The sequence below is a fragment of the Cebidichthys violaceus genome, unplaced genomic scaffold (assembly GCF_023349555.1).
Source record: "Cebidichthys violaceus isolate CVI_PGR_0920_01 unplaced genomic scaffold, fCebVio1.0.p SCAF_11, whole genome shotgun sequence".
NCBI classification, from domain to species: domain Eukaryota; kingdom Metazoa; phylum Chordata; class Actinopteri; order Perciformes; family Stichaeidae; genus Cebidichthys; species Cebidichthys violaceus.
In genome coordinates, this window is record NW_027176274.1 from 8,141,772 (window position 1) to 8,163,663 (window position 21,892).

Genomic DNA, 21,892 nt, shown 5'->3' on the forward strand with positions numbered 1-21,892 from the left:
GGTAGTTTATCTTTGTTACAAGAATTGTCAGGGTTAGTATCACAGAATTGAAGATAGAAATGCCAAAAAAATGATTTGAGGTTAAAAAATATATCTATTTGGCATATTGTAATACAGTTGTTTTTGGTTATTCTACCCTTGTGCTGCAGGGGACGCTGTCTGTAAAACTCTGGAATTCCAACTATTGCTTGCACTTTTGATACATTTTGAATAATACATGTAAACAGCTTAAAACACATGAGACAGACTAACTTGTCTCATGTACCTAAAGCTCGATTTATTAAACAAAAAAACACACACTAAACATCAGGGGTTTTGAAAATGAGCTTCAGGCTTGTTTTTAGTTGTTTTTTTTGCTGCATCACGTCACAAATTTATTCAAGTCAAGTCAAAAATACATTTTTATAGATATTTTCTGATATTATCTGTCTGCTACATGAAATAAACACAATCATCAGGAGGAATTATTTACATTAATCACAAGGTTTTACACTGAGTAAGACAATAAAAGAACCCAAACAAAGGTACTTTGTGCGCAGAACGAGAGAGACAAGGCAAGGTGTACTTGGTGGTCAACGTACAGCATCCGTTACAAAAGGACCAGGGCTTAAAGCAAACCATCATGTTGTCATGGCAGACGAGACGAGCCTCACAAATAAAAACCTGCTGGAAATCAACGCACACTAGACGGAAGCATACAGTTACAACACACTCAGAGAGTTACAATGAATTGAAACCTTATTGTGTATCAGCCAGATGGAGGCCGTACAAATTTGACACGTTTGTGAAAGGATGTAATGTCATTTTAACAATATACCAAAGGAAACTTGTAATGTTCAACAGAACAACCAAACGAACCCTCTGTGTTGGTGGTAAATCATCTGTTGATGGCGTAGGTAATCATGTCATCATGTCCAGTAAAAGGGAAAATGAAGCAAAGATGGAATCAAATGGAAGTCGATAGGTAAACAGTGTTATACTTTATCATTACGACCACAAACAGAAGAGCTCAGGGGAAAGTTAAAGGGCACAGTAGATCACCCTTTGGCCTCATTGTTGTCTAATTAGGTAGAAACGTCAGAGAGAAAAGATCAAATTTGCACCATATTGGTAAAATGATTTGATCTTCTGTCCATATTTACATCCTGCCAAAAATAATTTAACTAAGTTCCAAAAAGTTTTATAAACCCAGAGAATGTGTAGATGGTAAAATACTGCATGCTGAAAACAAGAGCAGTAACTGCTTTGAGTGTGGTTGAGCAAATTCTTATTTACAGGAATGGCCAGACATACATGACGAGATCGTACGAGTGTGTGCTCATGAGTAATTCTATCTGTGTGCCTGTGGATGTCCCCGTCGCGTCCTCAGCTCACTGTGGCAAGGCTTTCAAGATGGCGTTCACCTCCTCGGCTACTGCTGTCAGCGCAAACTCAAACTGGTCCTGATCAGGACGAGAAGTCGGGAACAGAAATAACAAGATGGGAATGGAGAGGAGTGGAAGGTGCGAGAAGGGATGGTTAGAGATCGCACAGACGGAGACAACTGGATTATGATGGACGGACGTCCACCTTGAAAGTGCTGAAATTGTGCAAACACAGACAGACTCATGGTACCTTGGTGCGGACTATGCCAGGTCTCTGGTCTCTGATGTGCTCCAGTGAGGCTGCGATGTCAATCTCTTTCACTCCTAACAGGAACAGTAAAATCATCACTACCACAGTTTTTCACTCTTTGGTGCTACAGAAGATAAGAATCCCAACAACTAAGAAAACAATTGTGATGCTATCCAACTGATGTTAGCTTGACACGGTAAAAAACAACCTTCAGTGTGAAGATTATAGAAAGAAAATCCAGCTAACTTGCTCTATTAAGCCTCACTTTATGGATACATCCAAACCTTAATGGGGAATAATAATTAAAATGTCATATAAGCAGAATTATTTTACTTCATTGTGACTACAGCCCCTTCTGCTGTCTACAAAAGGTAACACATCTGCGTAGGCCGACACACTGAGCTGCTATGAGCAAACCTCAGCATAAATCCACTCTCTCACCAAATGTTGACCTTGTCTTTTCAAAATTATTCAGGCACTGAATTATACCCTATATACTGTACGTGTGTGTGTGTGTGTGTGTGTGTGAGTGAGTCACTCACCCTTGGCCATGCGGTTCAGCACCATGTCGATGAGAATGTACGCTCCAGTCCGGCTAGTGCCATCACTGTGAGAGTGACAGGTATGAAGGAAATTGTCAATCCACATGTAATTCTCCAAAAGTGTTTTACCTCAGTCCGCTTTCCAAACACAGAATCATATTGGTCATATTGTATGATTCTACCAATTCTCATGTTTCACAGAAATCATTCGATTTTTTTTTATTTTTTTTTACCCGCAGTGAACGATGATCGGGCAGGAACGACCTCTGTAACATTTATTCACCTTCCTGAAAAGCAGGAACAAGAGACAGCAGAGAAGGAAAGGAGAACAGAAAAATAAGGCTTTATTATAAATTAGTTATTATAGACTTTGTAATTGCAACTAACCCTGTTCCCATATTCAATGAATACACATAAATTACTTCAATAGGTAATCAAGACATGAATAAATGCTTAAACAGTAAGATCAGGAATGAGGTAGAGGATGTCAGGATGGGAACAAGTAGGAAGTGCATGAGGTTTTGGACAACTGTGATGATAAAACTGGAAAGAATAGGTGAAGAGGAAGCCACAGATTCACTGTCCCTCTTGCAGTAGCCAGTCACACCTGCCAATGCTCATTTTTGTGACTATGCAACTGGAGCCAGAGTACTAGCTGCAAACCACAAAAATGACACTGGGAGATGTTAAAATACAAACCTATCAACCTGCACACTGGGAGAGAGGGAGAGAGAGAGAGCTAAGGTGGATGGATAGGGTATGGAATGTAGAACCCGCCATGCAGAATGATGAAAAGATGGACGTGATGAAGGCGATCAGGAGGATTTGAACCCCGCTGATGTGTTAGGGTACCAGTGAGTCACCACAACATTACACAAACTGCATCCTGACCACCTGTTTTCTCCATCCAGTTGAAATCAAGGGGCACATGTTGGGACGGTCCGTGTGTGTGCGTATGTGTAATTGTATAGTTTCTTACCTGCGGAAGTCCAGCAGCGGTCGCGTGGAGATGGGGATGCCGTCAGCCGGCCAGCTCAGCAGGTGAAACTGCGTCAAGGTTCTGGTCTCCTGCGTCTGGACGTTCTTCAGGTAGAAGCTGCGCACCAGGAAGTCTTTACACCAGATGTGCTCTGACACCAGGTTCACCTGATAAACACAAAGAGACAGAGGGGGGGAAGAAAGAGCGGGAGGGAAGGCAGACAAAAAAGAGATGTATGAACAAGATGGCAAACAAAATGATGGATGCAACATTTCAACACACAAGATCTTTGTGTTAGGAGTAACATATTTGTTTTGAACAAAACTATTATAACCACAGGTCGAATGCAGAGAAGCTACTCTAAAGCTACTCTGAACGTTTGTTACTATACAAGCATTATAAAAAGACACTGTGCTAAATGTGAAATTAAAGGTTGTGAGTTACGACAGGAAATGAACCTCATAGATGTGGTAGAGTGATGAGCCCTCATCAGGCCAGTATCGCTCGCACTGTTTCTCTCCATCTTCCACCAGAGCTGTCATCATCACTATCACTGTGCAGCCGTTCTCCCACACCATCTGTGGGTTGGCGAGACACACACAAACACAGATGTATACACACACATCTGATTTAAATAAAAGTATGAGTAACAAGGCAAATTTCCTGCAGATGGACTGAATGGTCCAATGGCACATCATTTTAATTTGTCACTAAACAGCAAGTAAATCCTCTAAATTGGAAGACAGAAAAAGAACAGAACGAAGAGTGCACTGACCTGCCAGAAATCAGCGACAGTATGAGCCAGCGGTCCCTGTGTGGCGATATAAGCTGGCTGGCGAGGGTCATGATCAACCTGTGGGTAAAAAATGAGAAGAAAGAGAGCTTCCTAGTTTATTTTTCTCCTGAGGATTCTCAAAACAGATATTATGAGATACAGCAAGAGAGCATTATAATTGTATACAGTGACGTGGTTATAAATGATTTTCTCTGATTTTACGGATTAGACTTGAATCGGGTCTAAGTGTTCGTATTCTGATAGGAAAACATAATGTAACTGTAAGACACATCTAGATAGATATAATATTCACAGTCCAAAGATTTTCTTTCTCCGGTAACAAAGTAACTCATCAACAATGAAAATGTATCAGCGATACAGTATAAAGTACATACTTAGTTCAAATATGTACCAATATCTCAAATGTATTTATAATGCATCAGACATGATGATAATCTGTTTATTTAAATCCTCATATTGTATGAGGGGATAAATCACCAACCAACAAAAACCGAAAATTATAGAAATCATCGCATACTGAAAACGTTTTAGATTGTTTGAAGAATTCTTACAATGATGCTGGCGTTGATGTAGTCTTGTTTATTGGAATTTACTTCAGTCTTCAGCTTCACCCGAGAGTGATCATCTGAAAAAGAAAACAGCTGTCAAGGGACGAGTCACTGCATGAATGACTAGGAAATATGACTGATATAAACATGACACCGTCACAGAGAGAGAAAGAAATGATTACAGTGACACACTGATGAACTAACAGGGGAGAGATTCAGCATGTCTGTTTTTGTCCATGTTGCTCGGGACTTGCGCCACAGCTACTGAGCTGGGTTCAGCCTGGTAGGAGCACAAAGCCTCCCACTCCCTCTGAAGGCGGTCCTTATTACGCAGGTGATCCTCCATATAAGCCTGGCAGAGAGATGACATGCACATAAAGTGTAGGCAGTTAATATCTGCTAAAAGAGAAAAAGGATGATTTTCAGAGCAAGAGATTCCTTCGCTACAGCAGGAAGTGTGGGCTCTCCACTCAATAACTCACCAGTATCATGTGACCAGTAGAGATGTCCATGTTGGACTGGGCTGGCTCTTCGCTCCAGGACGGGGTGGAGCTGTGGGTGGAGGACGGGCTGTGCTGGGGGCCGTCGCTGAACTGGGAGGAAACGCTGCTGACACGGGACGTGTCCGTACCCCTTCGACCGCCAGCACCTGTGACTATGGCAGACCCCGCCATGCTGCTGCTCACCCCGGCCACACAGTCCTGGCGGCACAGGGAGGATTTGGACGCCATGTGCTGCCGACAGAGCTCCTGAGTGAAAAGTAAGGAGAGGGAGAACGGTAAAAAAAGGTAATAGAAAGATAACAGGGCTGTAACTATGGATTATTATTAATACAGATTAATTGAACAATACATTGATGTGAGATACTATATATGAAAAATGTTTTGGTGATTGCATTAATCAACTGATTGTTTCAACATTAATATCAGCATGTTGTACCGATTGCATGTCGTTAACATTCTATGTATAATATGTGTTACTTATAGTCATTCATCTGCCTGAACAATTTATTTCTTTATTATTACCTATATGCTCTCAATAACAAATTTAAATTCACACATTTATTGCCCTTTTGAGCATACATAATGTGGTTTCTTACACTCCAATCCATTATACCATGGAGACGTCAACACCAAGGTAAAAACAAACAAACAGACAAAACCACTGGGAACTTATATGAAATGGCCTTTACTCATTCCTGAATCTCCTCATGCTGCCTTACCTGGTAGTCAAAGTGTGTTTCTGCTCCTCCCTCTGGCCCCAGTCCAAGCTTGCCATTGGCCACTTGCTGAGCGTAGTGCCTGAGACAAGCTACGGCCATGGCCAATACCAACACACCTCCTACGACTGCCATGGATACAAGGGTGATGACTGTACCACTGGAGCCCTGGGAAACCCTGGTTACCTGGGGGAGACCCCGTGCATCTGTCCTCTGGGAAAAAGACATCATGAAGAGTAAGTAAGAGATGGGCAGTGGGGAAGTAACACAAAAGAAAAACATATTATCATCTCACCATAGTGCTATTTTCATTTGTTAACGTGCACATCTTGCCTTTTGAGAGTAGTCAACCCAAACTAAGCTACCTCTGGGACTCACCACTGGAATCCAAAGGTCACTCATCTCATTCTAACGACACATTTGCTTCTATTTAATTGTACATGACAGCGAGGTGGGCTCGGGGAGAGGTTGATGTTGAGTTTTAAAGACAGAGGTCTGAGAAGTCATGATAGTATGAACCAGGAATCTGTTGAAAAGACAGCAGTGTGTCATTCCACCCCTTCCTCATCTTCTTTTCTATCTTTCAATACAGTTTTCACTCTGCTGCCAATACAGCAGCATTTGAACAGGTTCATTTCAAAGTGTAGGTGTAAATCAGTATTCAAATCATGCTTTCATTTTAACTGAATTAATTGAAAACGCCATTTTTGAATGAATTTACACACATGTTCTATTAATCTATTGGCCAATTACAATATTATCTGCAGCCCTGAGTTCAATTGATGTGTGCTTTTCTGTCTGTCTGTCTGTGTGTGTGTGTGTGTGTGTGTGTGTGTTCTCCTGAAATTCAGTCTAAATGGTCATTTTGTTATTAATCTATTGCACATAAAGTTTGAGATGCCAGCATTGATTCAGAGGCCTGGACGAAGGCTTCCAGTGTGTGTTAGTGTGCGAATAATGAGGTTGATGACTCCTGTGACTGTTGCCATAGCACCTGGGATCTGGGAGCCACAGTGGGGGGGGGTCTGGGAGAGATGAAGCACCATGGCAACAAGTGAAATGATGGTTCAGTTGTTATGAGGTGCAGACTCGCTGATTTGTTCTGGCCACTTGCGCTCCAGGTGGCACATGTTCAGCGGTTTACGCACACAGACAAACACCCACACACAGTGTAGTGGTGGATGGAAAATGAATTCTACAACTGAGATGAATGTACTGCCTCTGTCTGTGCTGCGTCAAAGTACAGTTTGAGCTCATAGAAGTCATTTTTATTAGTTTGATGATATTGTTACGGAGCAATACCAAATATATCCCCCATGCTTGCTAAACACACCTCGAGTCAGTCCTTCGTCCTGTGCATCACGTGTTACGATTGGCACTGCAGATCTTCCTCAACACTAACACACCCGGCTGTGCATCTGAACCATTTCACAAGCAATCGCTTCATATTACCAGTAATGTGGCCTGAATTAAATCACTCAACAACACTCTGTAACTGCTGCAAGACAGCCACACATAACGTGAGGTAGATCCAAGAAATACAAAAAGATTCAGGAAGGAGCTGCTAGTCTGTCGGGAGTCGAATTTCACACTAACAAGTCTGATCGTCTGTCAAGCTTGGGTCCACAAATGAATAGATGGTAAATGGTAGGCAATACAAATGAGTCATTATATCTCTGTTGCCTTGACAACTGCTCCACATGTTACTGATAGGAGGGGTTGCAAAGGAACATTTTTCTCAGACAACTAATTGAGTTTGTGCGTATGTGTGTATCAATTACCTCTCCCACACCGGTCTGCACGATCTTCAAGCCTGTCTCAGACTCCAGGAAGTTCTTTTCGGTTACTGTTTGAGTGGAAAAAAATAAATTGGGGAAATGGTATTTGAGGAAAAAAGCTGCACAACGTACTTCTCACTTGATGGGACATGTTTGTGTGTCTGTGTTTTTGAGCCTCACCAGCTTTAGCAGCCACCTCTGCAGCCGTCATGTTGTGATCATTCTGGCGGATACGGAACGTCAGCGCAGGGCCCACCACACTGGCAACACAAAGCAACAGGGACACACATGTTGGATGCTTCAGAGCTGTGAAAAATATTCTTATTGTTTAGAGTATAAATTACAACTCTCTAACACACTGCCACACACATAACGGAGGTGTTACCTGATGTTGATGAAGCTGCTGGTTGTCAGGTGTATCTTATCAGCCAGTAGCTCCAACAGCTTCACTCCGTCATACAAACTCAAGGGGCTACAAATGAAAAACATCATTATCCTCCTTGTAAACATCATGTTTAATAAATGTCCTATTTGCTGCTCTTTACTGGCAATTAATATGATCAGTGATTTCACATATTGCCACTTCATGACAGCCTTCGGCATGAGGACATATATTCTACACGCTCAGAGTGAAGTAGGTCTTTCCTCACAATAATGATTGGCTCCACAGGAAGATGCATGCTTCTTGTTTTAGCAGTTTATTTGTAGTAAACAGAAAGTTGAATTTGTTTGAGTGCTGACCTCTGGTTGGTGACTATGTACCCATACTCCTCCTTGGCTCCCATACCCTCGACCAGTGGCGGCCCCTGGTCCTTCAAGCCATGCCCACCTTCAGCAGGGGCGGGCTGCGGAGGCTGGGAGGCAGAAGGGAGGAGGATGGCGCTCTTGGCTTGAGGTGGAGCCGGGACTGAGGCGGAGGTGGCGGCAGGAGGGGCTTCCGGGGGACCAGAAACAGGGGCGGGCTTCTCCGGCTTATGGGACACACTGTCTGTTTTTAATAGCTGCATCTAAGGGGGAGTAATAGAAGACCGATCAGTGAAAAAAAGGTGTATGATTGCTTCTTGTGAACACTGCTGATAACAAATGCTGACATACCTCCTTGAGTGTGATGAGGTCTTTCTCAATTGGATCTGTGTTAAGACAGATAAAGTGATGTTTTTAATCAAATACTACAGTAAATCAAATTCAATATCTGAATAATCTGTTTTCCCCATTTACTCAAGGGTTAACTATCAAGGTCTTCTATTTATCTACTTGGGATATTTAATTAATACTGTAATAGTCATGTTAACTGGGTTTATCTTTGAATCCTTCATATATACAGATATAGATTTTAAAGCTTGACATTGAAGCTTCATATTCCAATTTTATGCGTAAAAGCCGACGGTGTTTCTATTTAGTTGTTGATTTGAAAATGACTGAAAGACTACCTGTTTTTTCTTGGGCTTGCATCAGCTGCAGAATGAGGGCCAGCTTGTAGAGCTGCTCTTGACTGAGCTCTCTGGGGTCAACTCCGTACCTCTTCAGGACTCCTGACATCCTCTGGAGAAGGCCATCTAACACAAGACAGCAAAGTCAGCATTATCTTTCCGCTGACCAATTTAAAAATTGGATGAACGTTTTGTATGTGCACACTGTAAAAGTACTTCCACTGCTTAAATCTGTTGAAGCAACATTAAGTTCCTTTTTCTCACCGTTGTTTCCAGACAGAGTGCTGATCTGCTGAGGAACTTTTTTATTCTGCTGCGTTGGTTGTCTGCCAGCAGTACCCAGCCTCTCCTCTAGGGTGTAGTCTTCCACATAGTCCACTGGTATCTCCAGTTCCAGGTCCTCATAATAAGGCAGACCTGCTCATATCATCATAGGTTATGATGGTTAGGACAATTGCTTGGTTATGTTTTTAACTGTTCAATAAATATCTTCCAAAAATCTTTCACAGTTTGATTTTTGGCGAGACAAACATTTTGTTTAATGTTTTCATCTTTCCCGAACATCTTTTTTGTGTGCTTCTTCTTTTGGAAAACAGAACATGCTGTTTACCTGCACGAGGCATGGAGGCGGCCCCTCGGTGGCGATAAGAAGGCTGAGCAGACGCCAGGTACAGAGACAAGGCTTCCTGTAGCAGCTGCCTGTCACGGTCTTGCTCTCTTTGATTGGCCTGGGACCTTGAAGAAGGGCGGGCATAACCAGCTCCTGCTCCAATGAGTGATCTCTCCACATCATCTTGATATCTATGCTGGAATCAGGAGAGGCACACTGATTTACTACTGTGTGCATGCGTGTGATGTTTACGATTTAGATCTTTTCCTTATGTGTAAATGTATTTTCATTTTCTTTGACAATACTGTACTAATCCTTAATACAGGTTTCCAAAGTGTATTTACCACTATTGTAATGTTCTAAGGTAAATCGAGATTGTGATAAAATATCAGCCTCTATGAGTTGGGATTTCATGTGTGAATCATTGTCTTTTGTAAGCAAACTTATGCCTGGAACTAGTTTTGTAGCTTGACACACACACACACACACACACACACACACACACACACACACACACACACACACACACATACACACACACACACACACTCCTGCTTTTGGATGGTAATGATGTGTGTATGTACCTGGTGATATGTGTATGGGTCCATCGAGGCTGTCTGCATGTGCAGTGGGGACTGAGGAGGTTCGACAATCATGTAGTCCACATAGTTGCCACCAGGAGGTGCGGACCCTGACTTAGAACTATGGTGGTGCGGGGTGTTCTGTTTGGACCTGGCGACACAGAGAGAAACAAAGAGATGATTCAGATAAATACACAGGGCTAGGGAGGAGGCAAGGATGAAAGAATCGGTCCAGAGGTAAATAAATGGTGACTCCACACAGGGTGAAATAAATGATTGGCTCTGACTCTGTCCTTTGATTCATTTGTTTTGTGTAAAATGTACACTCCTCACTGTATATCACTGTAACTGGAGAGTACTTACTGAGACGAATGAGAAGAGGAGGAAGAGGAGTTTGGCTTAGAGGGGTGGGTGGTATGGGGAACTCTCTTCAGCTCCTTTGATAAAATATACTGGGTGATGTCATCTTGCCAGGAAAGACCTGTGCACACACACACACACACACACACACACACACACACACACACACACACACACACATGCACGTAGAGCAATTAATAAAGGGAATTATTTTGAAGGGCTTGTATAATAAATTGATTTCTGCATGTATTTTGTACTGTACTACTTTGTGTTTAGTACGAGCACGCTAAAACGCAAAAATAAGATAGACATGATAAAGATTATACCTGCTAAAAACATAGCACAGCTGTGTATAATGGTCTAAGTATAATCAAGCAGATAGAAAAATAGAAAAAAATGGTTAGATTTACACACAAAAGAGACATAACACAGCTATTTTGTCTAAACCTTTGACTTTCCTCACAGTTACTTAAAAGCAATGGGGTCTTCACTCTAACAGTTTTAGCTCTGTCAAGGAATGCTGGTGATGATTTTCATGCATCATCTCACCTTGTAGCATGAGCTGTTTGAGGACTTCCTGCATTCTTTTAAGAACAGGAACTGACACTTGGTACTGGACCAGGTCCTGCTTAGAGGTACGGCACTGACCAAACAGCCCATCTGGAATGAACAGACACACACACACACACACACACACACACACACACGCACACACACTGTAAACATTTTAACTGTTTTTTTGCCAATATTATCTTTTGAGATTTTTTTTTAAAGTGATGTGTAGCCTATAATCTGAGGCATTTGAATAGCCTTGAATAACATCTTTTCCTATTTTGACAAATCAAAATGGCTGCTGTGAAAAAGGCCTACAGAAAATACAGCCGATGTCAGCAAATGTAACAAGGCCCCACAGTTGTTGACGTTTGTATTTTCTTAGACTTTTATCTTTAACTGCACACATTTTCCGTGACGCTGGCCTGGAGGTACAGTGCAGTACTTTGTAATAATACACGTATATCTTATGTAGCCCACGCCACACTAGCCCACAGCCGTGAGTCATAGTTTTGAAGTGCAGCCCACACACTTACAATGCCTGTCACTGCTTTTGACGAGGTTCTGCCACTGTCAGTGAGTGTGCTTTAGAAAAATAGTTTCTAACCTGCAGCCAGCCTCATGGCAACAGAAACAAATGATAGCATTCGCTCAGTATTATTTTCTGCGAAATGTCATATCCTGATCATAAATGAATCAATATTTGTATCATTTGCAGCACACGAAGAAAGGTTTATGTTCAACCCACACAAATTCCTGCATCCACTCTTCAGCCATGCTGATGCATCATTCTGAGGTCTATGACTTAGATGATGCATCCTTTCGAAATAAATTATTATAATTTTTGGACATAACAATGAAAAGTAGCTGGAAACAGGACATCAGGCGATTCATACTGGAAAATTCCTATTCCGCTCGCTGTCCTGCTTCAGCATCACATAGAAAAGATGGTTAAACAACTTAGAGTTAGATACTGAGAATCTGAAATGTCTTACTTTATATAGAACTACCATTATCGATATCACACCGGGACGGCTTTTTAACTCTGAAATCTATGTGAGTGCAAATGAAGATATTTCTGAAAAAAAAAGAGTCAGAGTGCCATGTGATGGGAATAAAGACAAAGCAGAGCAGACTACGTGTTATGTGGCGCACTGATGAGTCACCACACCACACTGGCTAAATCTCACTCGAGCCAACCTGCCACGGTGAGACAGTAGGCCTAAATTATTACTCGGAACAGATTAGTGAGGATTAATGCGTTTTTTTATAGCCACAAAATTGCATAGGAAACAGTACAGCTTACTTTTTGCCACTCTGTGTATTGACGAGTGAGTGATGTTTTTTGCAGCGTTAACTCCTTCTCGTTGGTTGTTGACAATCAGGTAAATGTATCAGCCTTGTTTTAGTGTAAGTATTTCCAGAATATTCTACAGAATATTGAACTAATGTGTGCATCCTTCCCCCACTGTTTTCTAACCCGGTCAGTGAAACCTGTAATCAAATCACAAATATTTGATGTTGATGATGTGATGTGACACAGGATATTGTATCCTGGCAAGGAAATGCACTGGAAGGGTAGACATACAGTAGCTCTTATCCCTGGTGGTGAACTGACTGATGACAGAGAGAAGAGGAATGTGAGGAGGCGAAATGGAGAATGAATGGAGGGAAGGCAGCAAACTGCATGGCTTGATGGGATTGGGACTATTTCTGGAGCTTGGGTTATTTCTGTAGATATCACTTTTGTGCAGGGAACATACTGTAGTGTTCAGCGTTGGACAGCGGATATATGTTTTCAGAAATGCAATGTTTGTCTCAAATGATATGATTTAAACAAAATGCTCCAAATAATTTTAAAATTGAATCAACCAAACTAGGGACATGGTATTTTAGATGGTTTATTGGTTTATTGATCTTTTTTTTTGTGTGACATCACCAGCCATCTGATGAACAATTACAAAAGACCCACCAAACCTTCCCCAGTAGGCTGTCCAGATGCGTGTTGTACATCAACCTGGTATCCACCAAATCAACACCTCACGGAGCTGCTGCTTGACAAGGTCAGGGTGCTACACCTGTGCACACCGCCACTCCGGTGACAATGTCTGACCTTATGCTGTTTAGCACTGGCCTCAAACTCTAACAGACTCAGCAGGCTGACAGGAGAGACGCTCGCAACAGCATCATCGTGAGAACAAACACCTCCGTCTCTGAATATCATCGGGAGAAATGAAATTCCACTACTTCTATTAAGTGTTTAGAAACTGTGCAACAGTAACAACCTGAAGTCTTATCTGCTTGGCATACAGCCAACATCTATAGGGGCCAGTCACACATCTTGTCACGGACACAAATAAACAACTGCTGAGAGCAACAACAAGATGCTGTGCGTTCCGTCTAGCTCACCAAGACACAATCCATTTTCTCATTATGAGTGGCACGCAGCAGGCAAGCAGAAAGAAAAGGACTTTAACTCTAATTAACCATTTTAGACAAATTATTCCTCAGAGGCCGATTGTGTGGACGCACCACTGCCTTTTCATTTCAACCTTAGAGGACGCTGCAAAGTATAGATGGCACCTCTGTCAATAGTGTTGAGTGGAAATGAAACATTACTTTCCTAATTAAAATGATTTAGTTTAGTTCAATTCAAAGATTAGCTGATTATTTAGTGTTTTCATTTGTTGAGCTCTGCTAGAAGGCATACTTCTTCCTTTTTAGCAGAGGCTAGCTGCTTCATGTACCGGATCAGTCTCACTCAACACAGAGAGACACAATTAATATTGATACTCCGATTCAACTCGTCAGAAAACAAGCCTGCATCTAAAAAGTTGGAATAGTGAAGCAGTCTGATAAACACCTGTAATATAATTACGGCTGTATTTGCATTTGAAAAGATAAACAAAAATAAACATTATCAATCACTGCCATATAGTTTCAATGTAGCGTATCTGTATTATCTGAGAGAGGGTTCAGAAATAGCTATTGTTGCATGTTTTTTGAGACATTTAATCAACATTCCATTGGCATTAGAATATTTCATCTTTCCTCTTTGACGCCTTGGACGTCAAACATGTCAAAATCATAAAACCATTGTGCAGTACAATACTTGTTTTCTATTGATGGTGCTGTTGCTCCTATTGTCTCATGCAGTCAAACACATCTTGAACCTCTCCATCTAAACTCAACACAGTAACTGTGTACATCTTAAGTGTAGGGAGACCTGTACTGTCTATTGCCACTGTAATGGTTACACTTTCTGTGAACTTAAATATTTTCCTCCCTCGAGCTACTAAAATAAATCAATTAGTATTTGTTTGGCGTCTAACAAACAGACAGATTGATTGCAGCTAATTTTCAATTGTGTGTTCTTAAAGAGACACAGAATCCGAGAGACAAAAGGCTCGGACTAGAAACCTTTAAGTAGTCGTTATTTTCCTCTCAGACCCACAGATGAGCATAAATACAGCCCTGCGTCTGCTCCTGAGCTGCAAGTACGCTGATCCACTTTGTATTCCGTCCAATGGCTGCTTGTGTGCGTAAGTGCAATTTCCACAGAGAAGTGCGTAAGTGTGCGTCACTGACTCATTGCTGTATTGCCACAACAACTGTGGGGGTGTCAACCTCACGGTGATGTCAGTGTTGCCATGGAGACAGTAGAGCCAGGGAGGGGCTTAGATAAAGATGAGGAAAGGGAGAGGGGCAGGTGACGGTGAGAGACGGACACATGGGGCTGAGAGAGGAAAAAGCCTTGACTTGTTGGTGCGCTTCCAGTCACATAAAGTGTGTTTGTGTGCGTGTGTGCATGTGTGAGTTTGTGAGTGTGTGTTTGTGTGCGCTTGTGTGCATGTGTCCAGCTGCAGGGTTAATAATTAAATATGTTGAAGGGTTACAAAAAGGATTAAGAAAGTAGACGTTCAAGAGAGAGATTATATTTGATTGTGTGTGTGTGTGTGTGTGTGTGTTTATACAAATGTGTGTGTGTTTTACTCACCATCTGAGCAGAACTGATCCCTTGTGCACAGTTTTCTCTCAAACAGGCAACCTGAGGTAGAAAGACAGAGGGGATTAACAAGTACTCAAAGTCAAAATCTGCTCTACCTCACATTTAGAAAACACAACAAAGTGAGCTTAACCCTGACTCATCATAATCAGCCTCAAATGTGGTTACTAAAACACACATGTCTTTCATATTCAAATCCCACCTGCACTTGACTTATCCTTTGTAAGACTTTTATATAATTGCACAAGGACATTATAACATAAGGACATTATTAGCATAAAACCTGCAACTTCTGAAAACCTTGAAGTACAAAATCCTCTTATTTTCAGTTGGACTCTTTTGCTCCTGCACAGACATCATCAGAATGCATTACAGGCTGGACAGGCAGTCAGTGTTTCTACATTTGATAAGCCTGACGGGAGACAAAATGTTTTGTGGATGTGAAATACTGATTCGTCAGGAGGACAAGATTATTTTTGAGCAACACTGTTGTGCTGATTTGTTAACTGGTTTGTAATTGAACAGTGTTGTCGCTTGTATTTTTGGTAATTTCCTTGCATTTTTAGTTGTTCCACTTATTTTAGGGTAAGACCGCATGGCAGTGTGGGAAGGAGCAGGAGGCTGACGACAGATAGGAACACAGCAGAACATGCATGGATTGTTTTGTCTATCTTTCTCTTTCACTACACACATCATGTCTCTTTTTTGCCCCTACTTGCCAGAGGAAAAAATCATATTTTGTCACTGTTTGCATGAACAAAAGAGACATAAATGGTATGAAATCTGTGTTTACAGTATGTGAGGAAATGACAGATAATTAGTATCCCCAAATTAAATGCAAAAAAAGGCAGGTGGGTAGCTGTTTGTCAGAATGGTTGTGAATCGAATGGATAGGAATAATTGAGAACTTTTTCCTGAACCTTTAAATGAAGTGACGCAGAACCTACAGCGGTTTCAGTGACTCACCTCTGCTTTCTTTGAAGAGAAACACACACACACACACACACACACACACACACACACACACACACACACACACACACACACTGTGCACACGCAGTGCAAGTGAGTACCTTGTATGTCTTTGATGCCTTATTTTATTACTTTAAAATGTTTAACTTTGAAAGCTGAGGCTATATTTCAATGACAAATGGGGCAGTTTTCTGGAATTCCTAATTTCACTTCATGTAGAATTATTTGGACGAAAGCTTTCTCTATTTGACGACTTCTTGAAAACAACAATAGAGTTGCTGGTACCGTTTTTGCCGGGGACATTATGCATTATGCCTAAAGGCCTAAAGGCCAATCTCAGTCATCAAATACTGACTGGTTGTCCAGGGAGGAACATCTGGTAGTGTTGGTCCAATAAAGCAACATGGAGCTAAAACAAACACACAAATGGTAAAAAATACTTCAACTGTTTGTTAATAGTTTATTTTCTAGGATTTAAAACGTGTTTCCATTTGTGGATCTCATTTTATTTACCTGTGCACTCAACAATGCAAGGATGAATAAGGCAGCAACATTTTTTTTTTTTTTTTCTTTTTCTTTTCTAAAAACAATTGTATTTATTTTACATGGTCAAAAGTTCACACTAGCATGGTAAATTAGCACAAAGGTTCAAATGAATCTCAAATGCAATTTTAGCAGAAACCTGACCTACAGCAACAGGTCATCGTCTTTAAGGAAACGGCCGGCTGCCGAGACGTCAGCTCTAACACTGACGTGTGACTGCGTGTGACAAAGGACAGCCGGACATATGGATGGATGGCTAATCAAGTGAACAGATGGATGGATGCATGTGTGAAAGAACAGAGATGGAAGCAAAGAGGCATTAATGGATGAATGGACAAAGGGAAGCAACAGTGGTTACTGGTTTCTCTCCATGGTGCTGAAATCTCAGGCACTTGCAGAATGGCTTCCCGTTGAGCCGTCCATTGTTCATTGTTAAGTGCTTCTTTTCATGCCATCTTAGTAAAGCAGTTTTCTCAATGGTGTATGAATTTTTTTCTAACTGGTTTGATAAATTGCAAGTCTAATTATGGTTCTCTTTCTATAAAAGTGAGCTGCTTTAAATGTTTAAAATGAACTCTAATCAATTGTTCCTAAGGTGTTTAATGCATCACATTTGGGTGATTGCACTCAAAAAATAAATGATTATAAAAATATGCCTCATGTAATTCACATTGCTTTATATATACAGTACAAGGTGGAGGGGAATATGTTAGTGCCAACCCTTCTGCTAGTACAAAATCATGCTCACTTGTTTTTGTTGGAAAAACCCTGAGGAAGAGAATATCATTGTCTTTTTCAATCTGAAAAGTCTGAATTACTCATTGAATTAAACTCCATACTTCACAAATCTCCACCTACATGTGTCAGACAGACATGTTTCTTCAAAAGTTTGGTTGCAAAAAAAGCTTAGGGAATAAAATACATTAAAACCTATCTTTGGGGAAAGTACTGTATAATGGGTGTAACAATTAATTTGTTGCATCAACATATTAATAACAAATTATGACAGTTTAATGCATCCATCTACAAAAAGAAAAATAATGAAATAATTGCAATAATCAATAAGCTGAAATTACAACAGCTGCCATTATCGTTAATAATAACGTAGATTGCTACTGCCACTGCCCTTTCTAATGCTGAGAGTGAAATGTGAGGTAAACACGTTCAGGCATCAGTAGATACATTTTTTAAATGTAGGAAACAATTATTGTTTTCTTTCTTTCTTTTTTAGTCAATTGAATATACAACCTACAGTATATCTCTGATTAAAAGCAATATTTTATGTCTTGAGTGTGTCGTATCATATTACTTTTTGTGGTCCATAACTTTGTATCTCTTCTTTCATGTTTAAAACTTACATTTCCTGTCTGTTTTTTTATTTGTACTCATGCACTGTATCTTATTCTTGACATAATCTGTGTATCCCCAACAACTGGATGTGTTGGCTTTCCTACTCCCTTCTCGATAGAAAGGACTACAAATGAAAACATATTGCTAATAACAGCATGAGGAGTGATGGTGGCATGACAAAAATCATAATTCTCTCAAATAAATATAACTCTCACTAGACTCAGGTTTTCTCTCCTTCCCCATAGTTCTTCATATCTCCTCCGCCTCAGCCTAATCTCATTATCAGCCTCTACATTTACCCACATGCCCCATCTCTCTATGGTAAATCATGTACAGGTCCTTTTGGAAGAATGACTCGTAAATACAGATATCCCTGAATCCAGTCTCTGTTGGAATATTACAGGGGCACGATAGTGATGCCACAGAGGATAAAGTATCCCACAGACGGATGAGATCACCGTATAAAGTCATTAGCTACTTAGACACATCATGCACCTTTGGGAATATTACAGGAATATGACCGTAGAATTTCTGATAAGGACCTTGCCATCATCAGTATCATCCCCACGACCGTCTTACCGTATTTGTCTGAGAGTCCTGGTTGGCACAGCGCGGTTAAAAGGAGCAGAGCTCGCCATGGCTTAAGGTGTTGCATGATCCTCTGAAGCCTCCCGACAGCGGAGGAGATGCAGAGAGAAAGATGCGGAGTCCCCTTTGCTTCGGTCCCTCTTTTAAATCCCCATCTTTTTTCAAACGACTCGCAGCCAGTGTCGACAGCTCACACTGCACCCAGATAGCCCAGGTGACAGAAAAACATAAATTAATAGCTGAAAAAAACCCAACTAATTCCACAGCGACAAGGCGGGGCGTGAGGATGGGGAGGAGGATATGGACTAGCAACGTAGTATCGACACACCGCCGCACGACTGCGGAAATAACGTAGGCTACAACCTGAAGAAGAAGAAGAAGAAGAAGAAGAAGAAGAAGAAGAAGAAGAAGAAGAAGAAGAAGAAGAAGAAGAAGAAGAAGAAGAAGAAGAAGCAGGGAGCTCTCTGAGATGCGAGGGATGAACCTGCATCTACGTCATCACGGCCTTAATGAGTGAAAGTGTTCTCTTCCACCTACAAACATGACGTCATGAGCTCATTATTCATAAACGTGCATGCGCATAAAACGTGGGGAATGCATCGAACAGCTTACAGGTGAGCACGTGTTGGCCGACATACATGCAAGTGTCATATCCTAAGCTCATGTTGATAGGTTTATGTTGATGTGTAAACAATATGCGTTTTTATTTTGTCTGTCCCTAAAGCGTTCATGAAATCTTTCTCAGATGTAGTTCTCCATCTGACATGGACACTAGTAACTTAGTGTCTTTTGGTGATGTAACGAAAACGTGCTACACAATTTAACATTGATTTTGATAAGTGAGCTGGAACTTTCCTTCCATAAGATTGGAAGGAAGGATGTCAACAAGAGCAATCTGAAAGCACTATATGCCTAAAGTGCTTACACATGCAGAGTTCACCTCAGTCTCAATGTAGCACATAATGGACATCCTAACTGGAGGTTCACTGCTTTATTATTGATCCTAATTGATCCCTTCTGATTGGAACGGCATTGAACATGGCAGAGAGTCCATAGACTAGTCAGCCCCACTTCCACTGAGGAAGGTGTCACGGCAGTTCATGTTGTCCAGTTGTCCTCTTGCTCCCTCTTGTGTCTTTCAAGAAATCCAACTGCTGTAGCTCTCTCTCTCTATATATATTCATAAAATATTTAATATGAATGAAAATGTCTATTTTCATGTTGAGTGTAAAGCCTTGTGTGATATAGTCTTTACATAATTACATTGTATGAGACTGAGACAATTGGAATAGGCTACAATGTCTAAATGTCTCATGCCCTAAGCTATTCACAGGCCTGTCTCTAGATGTTAAGCCTAAACCTACATTCAGCAGGTATAGCAGATTGCTGAACATGATCTCTTGACCATGTTCAGCAATCTGCTATACCTGCTAACCATTATTTGATTATTAAAAACAACTAATTATAATAATGACTCTAGAAAAGTGTATTTCCATGCTAAAAGTGTTAAGTCTGTGAAATTGTATTATAAATCAAAGCCACTAGTCTTGCCCTTTAGTTTTCATTCTACGTTAATTGTGTGCATTCAACACCGCTGTCATGGTCAGAGCTGTGTCATGTATCAGGTGAAGAAGTCTACACATTACTGCTAATTATGATAGAAATTAGGAAACTGCTTTGAACTTGTAAAAGAATGAAAAGACAATTTGAAAGAAAAAATAAATCAGTTTCAGTTCTGGAACTTAATGTCAGTCCTTGTGCTGAATGATTAGTTGTGTATTGTCCTCTGGTGAAACTCCTTTTACCGACAGAAGTCTGGGGCAGCTTGACTGTGATAGAAGAGGAAATATTCTTTTTATCTAGCATGAGTCATAAATCACGTTGTTTTATTTGACGTCAAATTGTTGGCACATTGTCTTGTCTGGCTTTTGATATCATATCTCTCCTAAGATAGACCTCAAATAGATCTGGAACGAGTTTCCCTGTATGTCTATAAAGATATTCTGGTTTCCATGTTACATGCTTGCATGCAATCACAAACGTGCAAACACACACACACACACACACACACACACGCACACACACACACACACACACACACACACACACACACACACACACAGACACACACACCTACACACACACACACACAAGCACTGCCTATGTCTATCGCTCTGTCTTCCTCTCCTTTGCTCTCATCCGTTCATCCTTGTGTCACTTTTGTGCGACAGCTCAACACATTGGCATGTGTGTATGCATGTTTGGTTGGTTGCTGGGCAACCTGCCTACAGTGTCTATGAAGGATGAAACCAGCTGAACACCCTTCACCTGTACACACTATTTAAATCTCATTAAAAACAGCATAGGATTTTCACCATGTATCTCTATTATACTGACACTCTTATCACCAGATCTAGTAAGTCTGTGACTGCATTACTAATTGTTTATTCACCTGAACACAAATCAATGTAGAGGTGTCTTTGTAATGTTGTCTGTGTAATAAAACGCCTCTATGCTTAGTTCCCCATGTCCGGTGGTTAAAACGGGATCCTCACACATTTTACCATCTTGTCATCCACACTGCTTGGCTCCTGACTGTCCTAGCATTCCAAACATGGTGAATGATTAAAGTAAAGACGACATGATAGGTTGAACTGGCACAATTATGTCTCTATAAATGTTGTTTTTAGTAAGACATTTACCGACGTGTAAATCCAGGCAGGGTTAATGGCAGTGATAATATCTCATTGTGAAAAGGAGAAGGCGGAATCAAATGAATTTTTGGAAAATGATCTGTGACTCAATCTTTCTGTCATATTTTAAGGAATGCAGACAAAGCAACGATTTGTGGTGTACAACATCATTGGGTTAATTGGCTTTTTCTAAAGCACAGTTGGGGACATTTTTACAAATATTATTTTACTATAATATTGCATTATTCCCAAACAAGAATAATGGCATGGCACTGCGGGGTTTGGCTGCCACGTACTGTTGATATTCTCAGACATGGTGCATGCGTCTGTCTGTGTGATATGTTCCCGTCATGCTGGGATCTGGAAGCTAATTTAAGAGTGTCTTACTGGGCTACAGGTCAGGTATTGCTCCTGTGTCTGGGGTTGGTAGGCAAATTGTTACTCATTTTCTGTGTTGTGCTGATGATGTGCTCTTCAACTGGGAAACTCCAGGATGACTGCTCCAGTCATATCAAAATACAATACAGGCAAGTCACATCATGCTCATATCAGGTCCTCTCGCATCATCTGTGAAAAGGAAAAGCCCCAACATCATTTCTGATAACTATTTAAACCAATGACTCAAAAACTCATATCTGAAACCTTTAGAAATTATTTTTTTCATGTGTTGTGTGTCTGCATCCCGCTCCAAAACTGAGCCCCTGTCTATTGGGATCTTACCCAGAACCCTT

At 41.0% G+C, this 21,892-nt stretch overlaps 1 protein-coding gene across 1 annotated transcript; it reads right to left on the reverse strand.

Moving 5' to 3' along the window:
- Positions 1-311: 311 nt before the first annotated feature.
- ptprna (protein tyrosine phosphatase receptor type Na) lies at positions 312-18,954 on the reverse strand. The gene is made up of 24 exons (XM_068702824.1): positions 18,460-18,954; positions 15,007-15,057; positions 11,007-11,117; positions 10,461-10,578; positions 10,101-10,248; positions 9,517-9,712; positions 9,171-9,323; positions 8,907-9,032; positions 8,572-8,606; positions 8,218-8,483; positions 7,862-7,948; positions 7,657-7,736; positions 7,480-7,544; positions 5,702-5,911; positions 4,962-5,228; positions 4,684-4,831; positions 4,483-4,556; positions 3,911-3,988; positions 3,594-3,713; positions 3,136-3,302; positions 2,390-2,443; positions 2,157-2,221; positions 1,615-1,688; positions 312-1,442 (listed from the first exon to the last, which is right to left on the reverse strand). Exons 1-24 carry the CDS (start codon positions 18,533-18,535, stop codon positions 1,371-1,373), a joined length of 2,841 nt encoding a protein of 946 aa, XP_068558925.1. The 5' UTR covers positions 18,536-18,954; the 3' UTR covers positions 312-1,370.
- Positions 18,955-21,892: the final 2,938 nt, after the last annotated feature.